A 15,534-nucleotide genomic window follows, 5' to 3' on the forward strand; every position below is an offset into this window, starting at 1 on the left:
GGGCTCAGCGGGGGGGGGTTGGGCGGCGGTGGGAGAGGGCACGGGGGCACTTCTAAGGCACTGCAATCAGAACAGCTGGGTCATTTTCAAATGACCTAATTCCAGGATTAATCCCTGCCGACTTGTATGGTTACATTTGTGTCTGCGGTACAACCAGAAAACGGCGGGGGGGGGGGGGGGACTAAAAAGGAACAAGAGAATTACGGGAGCCAGAGAGGCCAAACGCAAGGACTTCCAATTAGGTGCACAGTCAAGAATTTTCTCAAGAATTGCAAATGTTCGTGTTTCAGCAGACAGCGTTTTGTTTTAGCCCGAAATCGGCAAATTTTCAAAACTGTTCCCCAAATGGCTACAGTGCATCTCCATGTAGACACCCAATATGCTAATTTGGGGAAACCGTGATATCATGCACCCACCTCTCTGTTCTCTGTAGTTGGGGTTTACTTGCCAACAAACACGGACGGTGGACTACAGGCGGGGGGGTTCTTCATATCGGAAACAGGGGCAGTCATCCAGGGTGGCGTTCACGTTTATGGACCTTTGTAGATTGCCGAAAATGACCATCAGCTGCTTCGGCAAGTTCTGCCTGAAAGGGACTTTTGAATAAATCCTGCTTCCACTGTTCTGACTGACTTTTTTCCCATCTCCATATCCATCATCACCAAAATATCAGCGCTAGCAATGCTAAACTAGCTTTAGGACTGTAAACAAGTCCCTGGGGCGGCCAGGGCTGGAAAAAGAGGTGGCCTCCCCCACCCCCACCCCAAAGTTTGTCAGGGATAATCATACAAAAAAACGTTGGGTCAAATTTCCATCAGTTTGCAAACGTTTGCATCCCGGTCGAAAAGTGTCCTCAAAACGAAAGGTCGCCTGGAGGTGCGCGACAACACATTCCCGCGTTTTCCTGCACTCGGGATGCTCTGGAATATACGTCACCCGGCGAGGTTTGGAGGGAGACAGAGCGGGAGAGACTGATGTGGGAGGGAGGAGGGGGAGAAAGAGTGATGGCTGCTTTGATCTTCGGAGGCCCTGTCTGGATCAAAAAAAGAAACAAACAAGTATCCAAGTCACTACCATCACAGTTCACCCCCTCTTTAAATTAGCAAATGAATCTTACTTTTATGTTGCTATGAATCTGCATTTGGCCAACAAGAGGAGAATTGTTGCTTCATAAATTCATGTTGTAAGGGGCACTTTGTCCGATTAAATAAATCCCAAAAAAGTATCCAAGATAGTTACCTCGCCCTTTAAATGACTAATCTTACTTTTTATGTGATACGAATGTGCTAAGACCAAGACGTGCATTTACTATTGTCACTTAAATAAATCGATGTTGCAACAGGGAAATCGTCATTTCTGTCTAGGTTAAAAGTCACAAACCATGAGATGGTGTGTGTGTGTGTGTGTGTCCGCGTCAAAATTAATCTTACTTCAGCGTAACGTGAATGTGCATATGACAAACAAGAAGTTTATTGTCACGTCATAATAAATTGGTGTTGCAATGGGGAAATGGACATTTCAAGACCAATAAAAGCCACCACATCAAATGAGAACATCGTGGATCAAAAGAAGCATGTGTTTCAAAAAAAAAAAAAAAAGACAGAGAGAAGGGTTGTGGTGGTATGGGTGGGTAGGTGGGTAGGTGGGTGGGTGTTGTTCTGCCACGCTTGATCGTGCCCCGAGTCCTGCCCCGCCGCTGCTGATTGGCTGGACGCGCACCCGAGGGGGGAAAGTTTGAATAAAATACAAGAGGATGGCACCAGTGTGGAGTGGAGCGTCTGTGATCGAACAGGACTTCAAAGTCAAATTGCCCAAAACTCGCGGTAACTCTCCGAGGATGAAGATGACAGCCTCATCGTTGCTGCCGCTGTTGGTTCCGCTCCTCCTGGTAGTGATGCAGTCCGGAGCCGGCCTGGGCGCGCGGAGGTTCCGCGGCGGCCGCAACCCGCAACCGCGACGCGCGCCGCCGCCTCCCACATACCGGGCGGCGAGCGGCAACCGGGGTGACGCCACCGAGAGCTTCCCACTGGATTTCACCGCCGTGGAGGAGAACATGGATAACTTCATGACGCAGGTGAAGAACCTGGCGCAGTCGCTGTACCCGTGCTCGGCGCAGAAGCTCGACCACGACATGAGGCTGCACTTTCTGGAGAACGCCTCGGTCACCTGCAACGACGGGAGCCACGCCGGGTACGTAAAAGTTCAAGTTTGCAAAACGCGCGTGTGGTCACTGCTCAAACCGCCGACAGAAGCTGCAGGCAACGACCCCCGCTTACAGGACAGGATTTCCAGACTGCGGCTCCCAAAATGGCCTTTTTTTCTTAGAAATGATGTTACGTGGTTTTTGTCACTCAGCATGATTTTTCCAGTGTTTTGCGCCTTATACCCTACTATAGAACAAGCCTTTCCCAAACTGTGGACTGCGGCCAAAAATGGGTCCTGTTTCACTTTATCGAGTCACATTGTCAAAGTCAAATGTATTTGAGTGATTGGCAACTGCCTTCTTTTACATTTGATGTCTGCTATTATAAATTCGGAAACACCTTTTGTGTTGCCTCGCGTTACGTTTATGACCCTTAAATACCAAAATTGGGCCGCTTCAATTTTTATTCGGTTGCATTGTAAAATGTTGCAAGCTAGTTTAGTCATTGGCAAAGATCTTTTCTTTATCCACGTCTGTTATACATTCTGTAACATCCTGTATGTTGCTCACCATTAGGCTTGTTTATTGACTGGCAAAGGCCTTTTTGAGCAACATCTGTTGTTCTTCATTCTGGATGTAATGTCTGCCGTGTTCTTTATCATTAGTGCGTGTAAATTCTAGTGTCGGGAACGATAAACCGATGCGACCGGACATCCGTCCGTAAAGGCGAGAGATACGACTGTATCGGTAGCGGACTCCATAATCGATACAAAATCCGCCAGGAATCCTTCGATACTTTGGTTGTAGGCCTGTGGACCAGATATCGCGAGTCTCGGGATCGGTTGCCTGTGGCTTTAGAGTTTTCATCTCTTAAAACAAGCGCGAGAGCTCTCGCACGGTGTGCCGCTGACGTAATGTTATGCTTACAACCCAAACGTGGTGGGCACTACCGACACGACTGGTTTAACGGCATTTCTCTTTAGCGTCACTATTTCAACATCAAATAGCTTTTTCATTAGGGGTAGTTAGTGGTCACAGCGATAGCAAAATAGCGTTTCACAGGCGCTACATTTCCCCCCCGGCAGTTGTAAACATTGAATGCGACTTAACGTTACGCAGTGGCGCTCTCGCTCGCATGGTTTTCGCGGTGCTGGACCACCCCCGTCTCCTTGTTTATGCAGACTATTTTCTTCACAAAATACATTGTTGGGATCTATTGAAATAATTCATTTGATGTTTGAAAATTGAGATATATATTTTGTTGTTTATTCATTTAACAGTGCCATACAGCAACAATTCTCAGAAACAAGTTGTATTTTACATGTTTGAAAAAAGGGTCAGACAAATGTGATTTTATACAATTGGGTTAAGTCAAGTCAAATCAAAGTCCTTTATGATTAACGTCAACATCAGCAAATGTTAACTATCGCATTGTTTCCGCACCAAATCGAATCATATCGAATCATCGTATCGCTCCCATACTGAACCGTATTGTATCGTTCCGCCCTTTTTGAAACCTTTGTGTCGAGATATGTATCGAATCAGGCTCATGCCAGAGATTCACGACTTGTCTGTTTCATGCTGCTTTTGCACAGAAATGCATGCGGCAATAGTAAATCCAGGAAATAGTCCATTTCAATGCTAAAAACGGTTAAGCCACAGAACTCAATGCACGATGATGTCACACGTAAAAAGCTTTTTAAAGTTATTGCGTTCTGTCTTGAGCAAGAGTGGGGAACCTTTTGTCCTATCAGGGGCCACTTGGTTTTTATAAAACATTTGAAGTGCCATACAAAATGTAGGAAAATGATTATATACGATGAGCATTGGTGGGTTAAATGTCTTTAGAGACACAGCGGGAGTAACAGTGCAGGGAGACAGTTCACTGGCAGATGGTCTTTTTTTGCATTCAGCACTGCGGTGGTTCTCAGTTAAGATGCTAAATCCATCAGCTCACATTTGCTGACAAATAAAATCATTTAGTATGTGTGAGAATGTAGGATTCGACTTAAGTTTGATCTTCCACTTGTTTAGTGGCATAAAGTGCTTGGAAGTCAACAGCGCTGACTGCGGCTTACTATAATAGTGTAAAGTCATTAAACACAGCCAAAGTATGACTCAGCATCCGAGCAAACAGATTTGTATGCAGTCACTGAAACGTGTTTGGCTGTCGCTGGAGTTTAGTCACGAGTGGTTGCCTGCCGCTGCCTCATTGACACACCCGTGATTATCCGTCTGCTTGGCCCTGGAATTTGTCGCGACGTGCAATGTGAGCTATCGTGCGATTAACGCAATCTAAAATACCAATCGATTTGGTCATTGGCGTTGTCGTGAGATCACTACCGAAGAATGATGAGCTCAAAGAAACATCCCAGTTCGCGGACTGCTATTTGTACTCTAAGCAGCATAGGGGAGCTTGAGATAAGCAACATCAGTGATCTTCCAATGCAGTTACCTTTTTGCCATTGCTGCAGCCTGTTGTCACCTTTTTTGGGAAGATCGCAATCAACAAAGCAGCAGGATGCTAACATTCGGGATAAGAGTCTGACTGCCTGACAACAGAAACGGTGAAGGTATTACCGCAGTTAGTTATCTCCCCCGAAGATTTGGAAAGTCCACCATATCAACCTTGGAATGTGTCTGTTTAAAATATATTGTCACGCTGGTCGAAAACTAAAAGGTATCGTGTAAACTGGAGATTGTACATGACGCAATGGCGTATTCTTGGATGTCCCTTAGGTATTACCTGAAAGAATCCAGAGGAAGCAGACGCTGGTTGATATTCCTGGAAGGTAAGTACAAAGAATGTACAGTATATCGCTCTTCCAAATGTTTTTCATTTGAATAACTCTAAACGGACTCTTTGTGCGCGCTCTGTGCAGGCGGCTGGTACTGCTTCAACAAAGAGAACTGCGACAGCCGATACGAGACCATGAGGAGGCTGATGAGCTCGTCCAAGTGGCCTCAAACAAAAACAGGTCGGCGTCACCTCACATGTCTGCTGTGTATAAGATCATCGGCCTGGAATCACTGCGAAACTAATACCACTTGATCTCAAAGTCTCACAAAATGAACAACACTTCATCTCGATGGCCGCAATGGTTTCTACAAGAGCTCGTCCGATCCTGAATCCCTCGGGTTCAAGACTCAAATGCTCGCAATGACTCAGGAATCACAAGTCCAAGGTCTCCGGCGTCTATAAGTCCTCTGGCTGGCTGCTGCCAAGTAGCTACATAAGGCGAGTTAGCAAACTGACAGAAACACGGAAGACTCGCTGGAAACACTGCAGACTCCGAAGAGTCGCTTGTATTGGTTCACTGATTTGAGGTGGCAGACCCATCTGAAACATGGCTGACTTAAGTCTATCAGTTCATGGACTCGAGTTGGCAAACTCACCAGAAGCACAGTGGATTCAGATGATTCGGTCGTATCGGGCCATTGACTCCAGTTACAGGCCAACAACACTAACCCAAGTGACCTGGATCCCTTTGGTCACGCAAGCGTAGTCCACTTTTACCACCACTAGTTCCCAGATGGTATGCCCCAAAGGAACGACAAAACAATACGGATCCAGCCCAAATTAAACTGTCTGTTGAACGGCGTTAAATCTATGCTGAAGACAGAGATATAAATTTGTCGGGCCCGTGTTGCCATCTCAAGTGCTCCTACGACAAATGTGACCCAAGAGTACCATGAGCTGTGCTCTGCGCACAAAAAAGAATCAGACCATGAATCCTATGTATCCCCTGAAAGCCCCATTGGCATACAAGAGCCTTCACATACAGCCCTAACTGCAATAACCAGAATTATACCAGAATTAAGATTCAGGCATTATTTATGTAGAATTTGGCGAAGAAAGCGCTATGATGCGGATCTGCCTCTTTAACTTCACTTTCCTTTTGGTATAGTTAGGGTATGGTTTGAGTATTTATTTATTTTTTGCATGACCATTCGTCTCCCAGACCAACGTCCAGGTCAAATAGGTTTTGTGTAAACCTGCTCACTGTCGATGTAAACATTGGCCTCGCTCTGCTGTCGTGACTGCGAGCCAATCGCTTGCGTCTGCGGCGTAAGTCGACCTGGCGCCCGCTGCTCCAAGAACATGGATGTTTCCGTCTTTCGTTGCGGTGTAATAACTATAATCCATGTGGTAATGATGATGAGGAGGAAGAGGATGTGTCTGGGAGTGCCGGAATGGCTAATGATACATGAAGAAGAAGAAGAATCACCTTTTATTGTCATGAACATGCATGCATGCACACGAAATTTGTTCTCTGCATTTAACCCATCACAGTGAACACATACACACGGTGATCTGTCTGCACAGGCACTGGGATTCTGTCTCCGCTGCCGGAGGAAAACCCTCACTGGTGGAATGCCAACATGGTGTAGGTTGACTCGTGTTTGTTGTTTTGTTTTGTACAATTCTTTCTAATGACAGTGTTTGACTTGAACATCCAATGACTTGAATATTGTTCGTAACAGGTACGTCCCGTACTGTTCCAGTGATGCTTGGAGCGGCGCCACCGCCAAAACAGAGCACAGTAAGTCATTGCTGGATCGTCGAAATCATAGCATGGAAGGGAAGCAAACTCCAAATTCCACGTGTTCCCTCTGTGTGGTGAGCAGATGGCTATGCATTTATGGGCTCGCTGATCATTCAAGAGGTTGCGAAAGCCTTGCTTAAAAAGGGTCTGGACAACGCCAAGGTTCTGCTGCTGGCTGGGAGCAGGTATGTTCACAAGTAAAAAAAAAAAACATTCAAATCGGTGCTGCAATTGCCAATCTATGTCACATTTGCGTGCAGTGCTGGTGGGACGGGGGTGCTGCTGAATGTGGACCGTGTGTCAGAGCTGCTGGAGGGTCTGGGACACACTGGGATACAAGTGCGCGGCCTGGCGGACTCCGGTTGGTTCCTGGACAACAAGCAATATGATTTTACAGACTGCTTGGACGCGGTCAGCTGTGCCCCCACCGAGACCATCAAGAGAGGCATCAAGTAGGCAACTTGGCACTCAGAATCCAGAGGCTATACACGGCTGTCATCTTACAGCAACTAGATCCGATACAAAGTGGCACGCAGCAGTGCTCATTTGAGTCATCAATTTTCTGGAACGTAACAGTATCCCTCACAATATACGTGTAGTTGCACTTGAAGTGCTCATGTTTTGGCCTTATCCGTTCTCCAGCTATTGTGAACCGAGCAGGAAGCCACCCGGATACTAATTTGCCAATCACTGGCGAGATTGCAAGCGCTTGCTTCTGGGGCTTGGCGCATGTGCTCCATAGCCAGGGGCTAAACCAAAGTGAGGGAAAAGGCTGTTTCCTGGTCACGTCACACATTAGGAGCCAGGCTTCCAAAGGGACAATCATTGACACCCCAAAGCAAGATTGACATGATCAATGTAGTTAAAAAAAAACTTGTCAACATCAATATGTAGCTTCCTTGACAACCGCATAACTTAGCAGAAAATACTGAAGGACCTGGTAGCTATACTGTCCCTGTTCAGGGTGTAAACTTGTCACCAGCTTTTTTTCTTATGCTAGTCCGCCACCTGCTGGGTCAAGTGGGGCACTGCCACACTTGGCCCCCGTAAAATGGCACTGATCATTTGATTTGACCTTATCAAACAGGTACTGGGGAGGAGTGGTACCAGAGAAATGCAAACAAGCCCATGAAGGAGAGGAGTGGAATTGTTTCTTTGGCTACCGAGTCTTCCCCTCCATAAAAAGTATGCTTTGGCACCACAGAAACCGCATTCTCTTACCGACAGAAGCATAAATGATCCGTTTGGTTTAAATCTGCCCCTATTATACCGACTCGTAGGCCCAGTCTTTGTCGTCCAGTGGCTGTTCGACGAGGCCCAGTTGACAGTGGACAATATTCAGTTGACAGGCCAGCCAGTGCAGGAAGGCCAGTGGCGTTACATCCAAAATCTGGGCATTGAGCTAAGGAACACCCTAAAAGATGTACCGTAAGTTAACCTCATGTATTTACGAGGGAAAGGAGAACAAAGTGGTTGGATTTTTAACACGGCGCCTGACTGAAAATGCCTTCCATTTTAGGGCTATGTTCGCCCCAGCATGCCTCTCTCATGAAGTCATCACAAGAAAGTGAGTTTGAAGCGCCGCTGTCTATCATTTGGTGGGCATACTTTTGAGTTAACAGCGCCCTCTTGTGTCCTCTTACAGCTACTGGACGGACGTGCAGGTCAAAGGTACTTCCTTGCCCCGGGCACTGCACTGCTGGGACCGCAGTCTCAACGACAACAGGAACAACAAAGCCCCGCCCAAAGGCTGCCCCGTGCATTTGATCGACAGCTGCCCGTGGCCGCACTGCAACCCCACCTGCCCCACCATCCGAGACCAGTTTACGGGCCAAGAGATGAACGTCATCCAGTTCCTCATGCACATGGGCTTCGACGTGCAGAAGATGGCTCAGCAGCAGGGAATGGACCCCAGCAAGCTACTGGGCATGCTTAGCAGTGGCAGCTAAGGGGACTCGTACAAACAAACAAACCAAAAAAAAAACCACACTTAACAGTATCTTCAAGCTAAAGCCCAAGTAGGGTTGTGGCTGGTCTCTCTGGCCAGTGTCAATACCTGATACCTCCAACCAATCTCTCCACGTTACTCTCCCCCCTTGTGACACCCTGCTTAATGTTGCACCTCAAAACAAAAAACAAAACAAAAAACAACAACAACAAAACGCTCACCGTATTTCCGCATATAGTGGCGGGGGAGGTTTATTTACTCAAACGCTATTATGCATTTATTTGTACAAATGCATTTTTGGAATAATATTAAACCATATTATTTGTATATTGCGCTTAAAAACAAAAGGACTATTATCGAGAAATGCAGCGAAAGGCAAATAACCAAGGCAGGAGGTAATAAGTCGAGTAGCTCCCCAGATGGACGCACATAATATTGTGGAGCAACCACATGTCAGAGTTTCCTGGAGTCAACTGCTAATCAATGTCTCCAGATAACGGAAGATAATCATTAATACTGCGCGGGGGAACTCATTTAAATGTGATAATGTTCTCTGTGCTTCAGTGCTGCTATTTTGGTGAACTCCTGCATTAGTTGAGTTTAAAGCATTTATGAACTGGGAATCTTCACTGGCGTCTTATTGGACTTTATTTGAGGTGGATAATGCCATCTAAGTGGGGTGAGGCGTCAATTACAGGGATGGCCACTAGTTGAGGAAATACAGTATACTTACTTGTCCCATAGTCCCTCCCGAACGACTCACTACTGCTCACAACTGATGGGGGCCACATGCTGTAAAGACAACTACTCAAAACTGGTAATCCAGTCACTGATGGTTTGTTTCACATCAGCAGCCTTCCTCATAGATTGAATTGAAATCGAAGCTCTGCTAGTTAGTGGACCCGGAGGCGTTTTACAGTCATTATGTTGAGCCGCATACACACACACACACACACACACACACACACACACACACACACCATAGTGCCATTGAATCTAAAGTGGACCTCTTGCAAGTGGATCATTCAAGATCCAAAGAACATACTGTAAATTAGGCTCCTCGCTAGTTTTCCCAATCCTCAGATCAATGCAATGAGCATCTAAAAGGAGACAAATATTGTCTATTGTATATGTTTAGAGTATTTGTATAGGTTCTTTCAAGTGTTCACAATGTCAACTCCATGCTTATATTTCATATTCGAGATCACCTTTTAATCTAATGGCAATGCTGTATGGACTGGTGTCTTTCTAAGGACCTCTTTCCTCACACCAACCACAGAAGGAACTGTATTACTAATTGTAATTTTATTCTGTAACATATTTTTAACAGGAGAAACTCGAACTACATCGGTTATTTACATATTTATTTTGTTATGTAAATCATATTTATAAGTGCTGTTTTTTTCGCAGAGAAGTGATTCTTTGAAAAATTGTAAATACATGGATGTTTTTTTTCCCTCTTTGTGTTGACTGCATGTCTTTGTATCAGACCTGAAAGAAAAGACACATTACATACGTACAAAGGGAAAAAGAAAATGTTCTCTTCGTTATTTTTTGGATGATCACCCTCACCTTCCACTTCATTACATGCATTATAGCATTTTTTTTTACAGGTCTGACAAACTTAAAATAAGTAAATGACAAGGTAGGTAGGTGCATCTGATTGACATGAAATCCAGCATGGATTTTTCACCTATTGCTTTAAGCTATAATCCACAACAAGACCTACATCAAGACCGGGCGAACGGAAATCACCAAAGGACCGCCACTCTAAATGCAGTTGGTGAGTCATTTTGGTTTGAAGGTTCCATTTTTTGTCGGGATTTGGCCCATGTTCTAAGGTCCTAATTGAATAAGCTACTTTCGAGTTCCCAATTTTTGAGCTGTTAGCTTATTAGCCTGAATGTTTTGAGGATCATATATTAGTTTCTGCAGTTGCTAATGAGCTGTTAGAGATATAGTGCTGGTATGCTAGCTTGTACCAAATTGTTTCTTTTAAACTGTTAGCGTAGCCCAAGTGTGAAGCCGTTGGTGTGTGTGTTTTTTTTTTTTTTTAAAGAATGGCTATCAGGTAGCACACTAGCTAACAAGCTGTTAGTGATATAGTGCTGGTGCCGTGTGTTAGCAGTTAACATGCTAGTAAAACACATATTAAGTTAATTCCAAAATATAAAGTGTTTTCTCAGAACTAGAGAGAGGTACGTTAATAAATGAAATGTATTCTCTTAAGTGCACGTTTGGAACTTTGTTTTATTAACACATTTCTGTCAATATTTTCTATGCAGGGAAATACAGTATGCACATCTCCAAGTTTCTCATCCTCACATATTTACAAAAGCCGTAGCTAGGCCAAAATATCATCATCAGGAATCTCAGGTACAATATCTATTCAACATCCTAGCATACAAGTATCAGTACGGTAAGTATTTTCGGTAACTACTAATTCATGTTCACTTCCTAGCTCAAATCTACCATTGCTTCTGTATAATTTTCCTGTTGGATCGTGTATAATTGCTGTCTCTAATGGGCGTGTCAGCATTCCGCCCTGTCATTACACGGTGTATAAATGCCGGTTTCTTATGGCAGGAGCTCTGACTCAGCCTCCCAAGAAAGACGACTCCTCTACTGCCCACCACATGTAGCCTCCCACACTGCTGTGGAATATAGAGACCCTATTTATAGCGCTAGCCAGGGGCCTGTAACCCTGTGCATGGCAAACTTTCATTTAAACAGCCGTCTCGAACAATCCACCACGACACCCGGTCAGACACAAGAGACACGGGGACAAGGGAGGACGACCAAATTTTGACAGTTTTTTCGATGGAGGGCTACAATGAAGACGCCAAAGAACTTGACTGACAGGAGCACAAACAAGCGCACCGGTTGGCCACTGAGGGCTATTGTTGGATGACCGATCCCTGGATATGACCTGAGGAAGGCCTATGGAACAGGACCGACCTTGTAATACACTGGAGAACTTTTTAAGAGCACAAGCAAAGAAAGATTTCATTGACAGGCTGCCACGATTCTCAACGGTATTTGACTGCTTTTTTGTAACAGGACTGATACGTCTATTTTATTGCTTACAGACATGTACAGCAAAGACTAATACTAATCGAGAGTAACTTATTGTCATGTCTTACTCTGCTTGCTTTAAGTAGTAGAATCTACTGTAAAGGGTTTATAAGAGAGAAGCTGTAATGCCAGCTCTGGAGGAAACGAAGTACAGACCCTTGTAATTAAGGACTCCCTTTAAAAAGCAACCAAGAAAGAATTTCGATAAGAATTTCAACAGTTGTTACGAGTGGTTAACATTTATACATGATGGATGCTCGCGGTGGACACTACCTCAACAAGGAAGCCGTGTTGTCACCTTTAGGTGCAGCCCGAATGTGCCAGCTGCTCTTCGGCTCCACCATCATCGCCTTAGTGTCGCACAGTGCAGGCTACAGCGCCACCTATGGGTACTTCTGCATGTTCACGTGGTGTTTCTGCTTTGCTGTGACGCTGGTGGTGTTCAGCCTGGACATAACACGACTCCACGTCTGCATACCCATCTCGTGGGACAACCTAACGGTGGCTTTCGCCATGCTGGCGACACTCATGTACATCACCGCCTCCGTGGTGTACCCCGTCTACTTCCTGGAAATGGACTGCCCCAACGAGGGCTGCGATGAGCAAGCCTACCGCATCGCTGTGACTGTGATCTCCAGTGTCTGCGTCTTCCCTTACGCCACCGAAGTGTTCATAACTCGGGCCAAACCGGGCGCTGTGGTTGGGTACATGGCAACCGTGTCTGGTCTACTCAAGGTGGTCCAAGGATTTGTGGCCTGCATTATTTTTGGAGCTCTGGACAATTACAGCGAGTATGACAACTACATAGCCACTGAGTACTGCGTGGTAGTGTACAGCCTTTGCTTCACTATCACTGTGCTGGTGGTCATACTGACAATATCTGGGAGGACATCTTCCCTGGGCTTCCCTTTTGACCGGTTCGTGGTCATCTACACCTTTATGTCTGTGATCCTCTACCTCAGCACCGCACTGGTGTGGCCCATCTTCAGCTTTGACAAGAAGTACAGCTCGACGACTCGGCCGGAGAACTGTCCACGCGGAGAATGCCCGTGGGAAAGCAAGCTGGTGGTGGCCGTGTTCACCAACGTCAACCTGATTCTTTACTTTGTTGACCTGATCTACTCACAGAGGATTCGCTTTGTCACAAATGCTGCTGTCTGAATTTCCATGTTAGACCTTTGCTAGGATCATTCTTTGAATAAAGACTGGGCTCCGCAGAACTAAGCATTACATCAACCTCAAAAACTTCAGCTAAAACTGCAAGAGATTTACAAGACTGAGTCATCGGCTGACTATAGCCAGCACCAAAGACAGGGACGTGACTAAAGCCGGGCAAATACATACTGACAATTGGACCTAATTTGAAAAAATGTTCCGCCCTCGCTAGCAAAGGCCAGATTCTCAGATGTCTCTGAAAAATGATCCTGAGTTATTATCCAGTGGTGCGGGGTGTGTTAAGAGTGATTTTTCCTCCCCGATATGCTCAGAAAACAGTGAGGGCCGATCATTGTCAATGATAAACCTGTTTAATATTTAGGGTGGCAAATCCTCGTGTGTGGTCAACACGGAGTTGGGGCGAGGCAAAGACTCTCCGATTGTGACATGAAACAGAATGCTGTACTCAAATGGAGGGGCAACTGGTTATGTTGAGTGTTTGTAAAATGTCTCACACGTCACAGTTAGCCTAGCTTTTTTCTACTTTAACTTGGTGTTGGCCATCTTGTGTACACCACACACTATAGGAGCGGTAAGCACACACCAGGTGGCCACTTGGGGTCTCTACCATTCTAAAAATTGGTTAATATTAAAAATCAGTCCGTGTGTACCCCACTTATTTTTTTCTTGGTAATGATTACAATATCAGTATTATGCCATATCCTAAACAAATTGATCTATGCACTATGTATCTAACTGTTGAGCGCATATGTCATACGGATACACATATATTAAATTGACAGTTTGCACTGAGCATAGCCTTTGACTTTTAGCTCCCCGGTTATTTTTCTGTTGTCCTCCTGCCAAATGTTCATATTAGCATAATTGTTCTATTATCCACTGAATGTTATGTATTTTTGAATGCAATAGTTTGTCTCCAGTATTAATTTGTTTACTTATATAACCATATTTATATAACAATTTCCTTCTCTGTTGGACATTTTCAATACCGATAAATTACTAAAGTAGATTTTCACACTTTTTAGAGGGCAGGTCGGCAACATTGATAAACAGCCTAAATATATCTGATTTTGAAGAAGTTGTCAGAGTCTGTCTTAAAACCTATATGAACTCTGCTGTGTGTGAAAGGAAGTTACCTGCTGTAAAAGTAAACACAACCAAAAAAAAAAGTAAAACTACTCACTTTTTGAAGAGGCCATACAAAACATGGAGAGGTGTTTGTAAATAAAGATGGTTCTCTAAGTATTTCTGGAATCACTCATTGTTTGGTTAGTGTATATTAAGTGTATTTATATTATTTAAACTAATACGTTGGTGCAATTTATAATTCTCAGATTGTACTAACAAGCCAGACCCTGTATTATGTTGCAATAAATTCTACTTTGGGTTCTATAGTTATTAACATAACATCAGGAAGCCACTTCAGAAGGGACAGACTGGGAACCAAACCTCCATAATCGGGTTTGTGGAAAACATTTTCTCTCAGGCGTGTATAAAATGTTTTGTTGAAGTGTCTTTGAGTAATTTAGTCACACATAATGGCTAGCCTGCAAGCTAAGGTCAGCCTTAAAGCATGCTACATACATGTGTGCCATTAATCCAACCAACAGAAAAGTAAACTCATTGGCCAGTCACTCAGTGATCATGTTAACTTTGTCTAAATTTCCACCACGTCTATTTTTAAATCAACTTACCTGTTGAAATGTAAATTACAGCCGGCATTCCGTCGTCCTTTCAAGCAGCTGACCTCATGTAACATCTTTACCAACTGACGCTTCACACATTTAAACTACGGCGGCAGGGAAGAAGGCTAAAATAATAATTCAAGCCAGTTAAAGTGTTTTCTCAATCACTCCGCCTTGGTCAAATGACGGAATGATTTGTTTACTAATCGTGCCATCACAGTTTTTGCCACCAGGAAGTATGTGAGGTCAGGTGAAAAGGTCAATGGTCAGACCCAAAACAATTGAAAAACAAAACGTCGATCAGAGCGTGTTCAGATCATGTCAGGGGTGATTCAAAAGCATAAAACGACAAAAATGCCAAATTTGGATACTTTCTGGACATTTTGAATAGTTCCTTGCCATTAAAATACAACAATAAGCACTTAATAAGAGGATTGTTAGCGACACTGAACTTTGCTAACACTAATTATCGCCCAATTTGTTAGCCCATTCTGACGTGCCTATAACGAATTCAATATAGGCTCATAATTATTACTTCATTTAAAATTATTACTATTTATTAACTTTAATATTTGCTTTGTAGAGCAGAATTTCCACAATACAGCTGCCTTTTACACAAACTTGCACATTTGCACAAACTGATGCAATCGGTTGTGCCTTCAAAATAGCCCGCCCTCAAGTTGTCATTTGCGACGACGTCGTTGGTCGTTTACGTTTACGTTAAAGAAGCGTGCGCGGGCATTGGCTCTCGTACCCGTTCGTCAAAAGTTTCGCCCTCGGGTACATTTCACAAGGCGAGAACGACGTTGAAACTAGTATTTCGTGAAACATTTCGTCTTTATATCGGTACGTTTCTGTCTCTTTTATGAGTGTCTTTCGGTATTCGGTAATATGGCTGCTACAGACATGTTTAAGAAAGATTAGCTTAGATAACATTGTTATTATTTAGAAAAAAGCTAA

General features: G+C 44.3%; 2 protein-coding genes across 2 annotated transcripts; both read left to right on the plus strand.

Moving 5' to 3' along the window:
* Positions 1 to 1,773: 1,773 nt before the first annotated feature.
* Positions 1,774 to 10,148, plus strand: notum1a (notum, palmitoleoyl-protein carboxylesterase a). The gene is made up of 11 exons (XM_061700490.1): positions 1,774 to 2,190; positions 4,883 to 4,935; positions 5,026 to 5,121; positions 6,471 to 6,531; positions 6,629 to 6,687; positions 6,773 to 6,875; positions 6,951 to 7,142; positions 7,778 to 7,875; positions 7,971 to 8,118; positions 8,210 to 8,257; positions 8,336 to 10,148. Exons 1-11 carry the CDS (start codon positions 1,838 to 1,840, stop codon positions 8,637 to 8,639), a joined length of 1,515 nt encoding a protein of 504 aa, XP_061556474.1. The 5' UTR covers positions 1,774 to 1,837; the 3' UTR covers positions 8,640 to 10,148.
* A 1,814-nt stretch (positions 10,149 to 11,962) lies between these two features.
* Positions 11,963 to 12,874, plus strand: LOC133415233 (myeloid-associated differentiation marker-like protein 2). Its single transcript, XM_061701141.1, has one exon. It carries the CDS (start codon positions 11,963 to 11,965, stop codon positions 12,872 to 12,874), a length of 912 nt encoding a protein of 303 aa, XP_061557125.1.
* The last annotated feature ends 2,660 nt before the right edge of the window (positions 12,875 to 15,534 follow it).

This window comes from Phycodurus eques, chromosome 16 (assembly GCF_024500275.1).
Source record: "Phycodurus eques isolate BA_2022a chromosome 16, UOR_Pequ_1.1, whole genome shotgun sequence".
In the NCBI taxonomy this organism is placed as follows: Eukaryota; Metazoa; Chordata; class Actinopteri; order Syngnathiformes; family Syngnathidae; genus Phycodurus; species Phycodurus eques.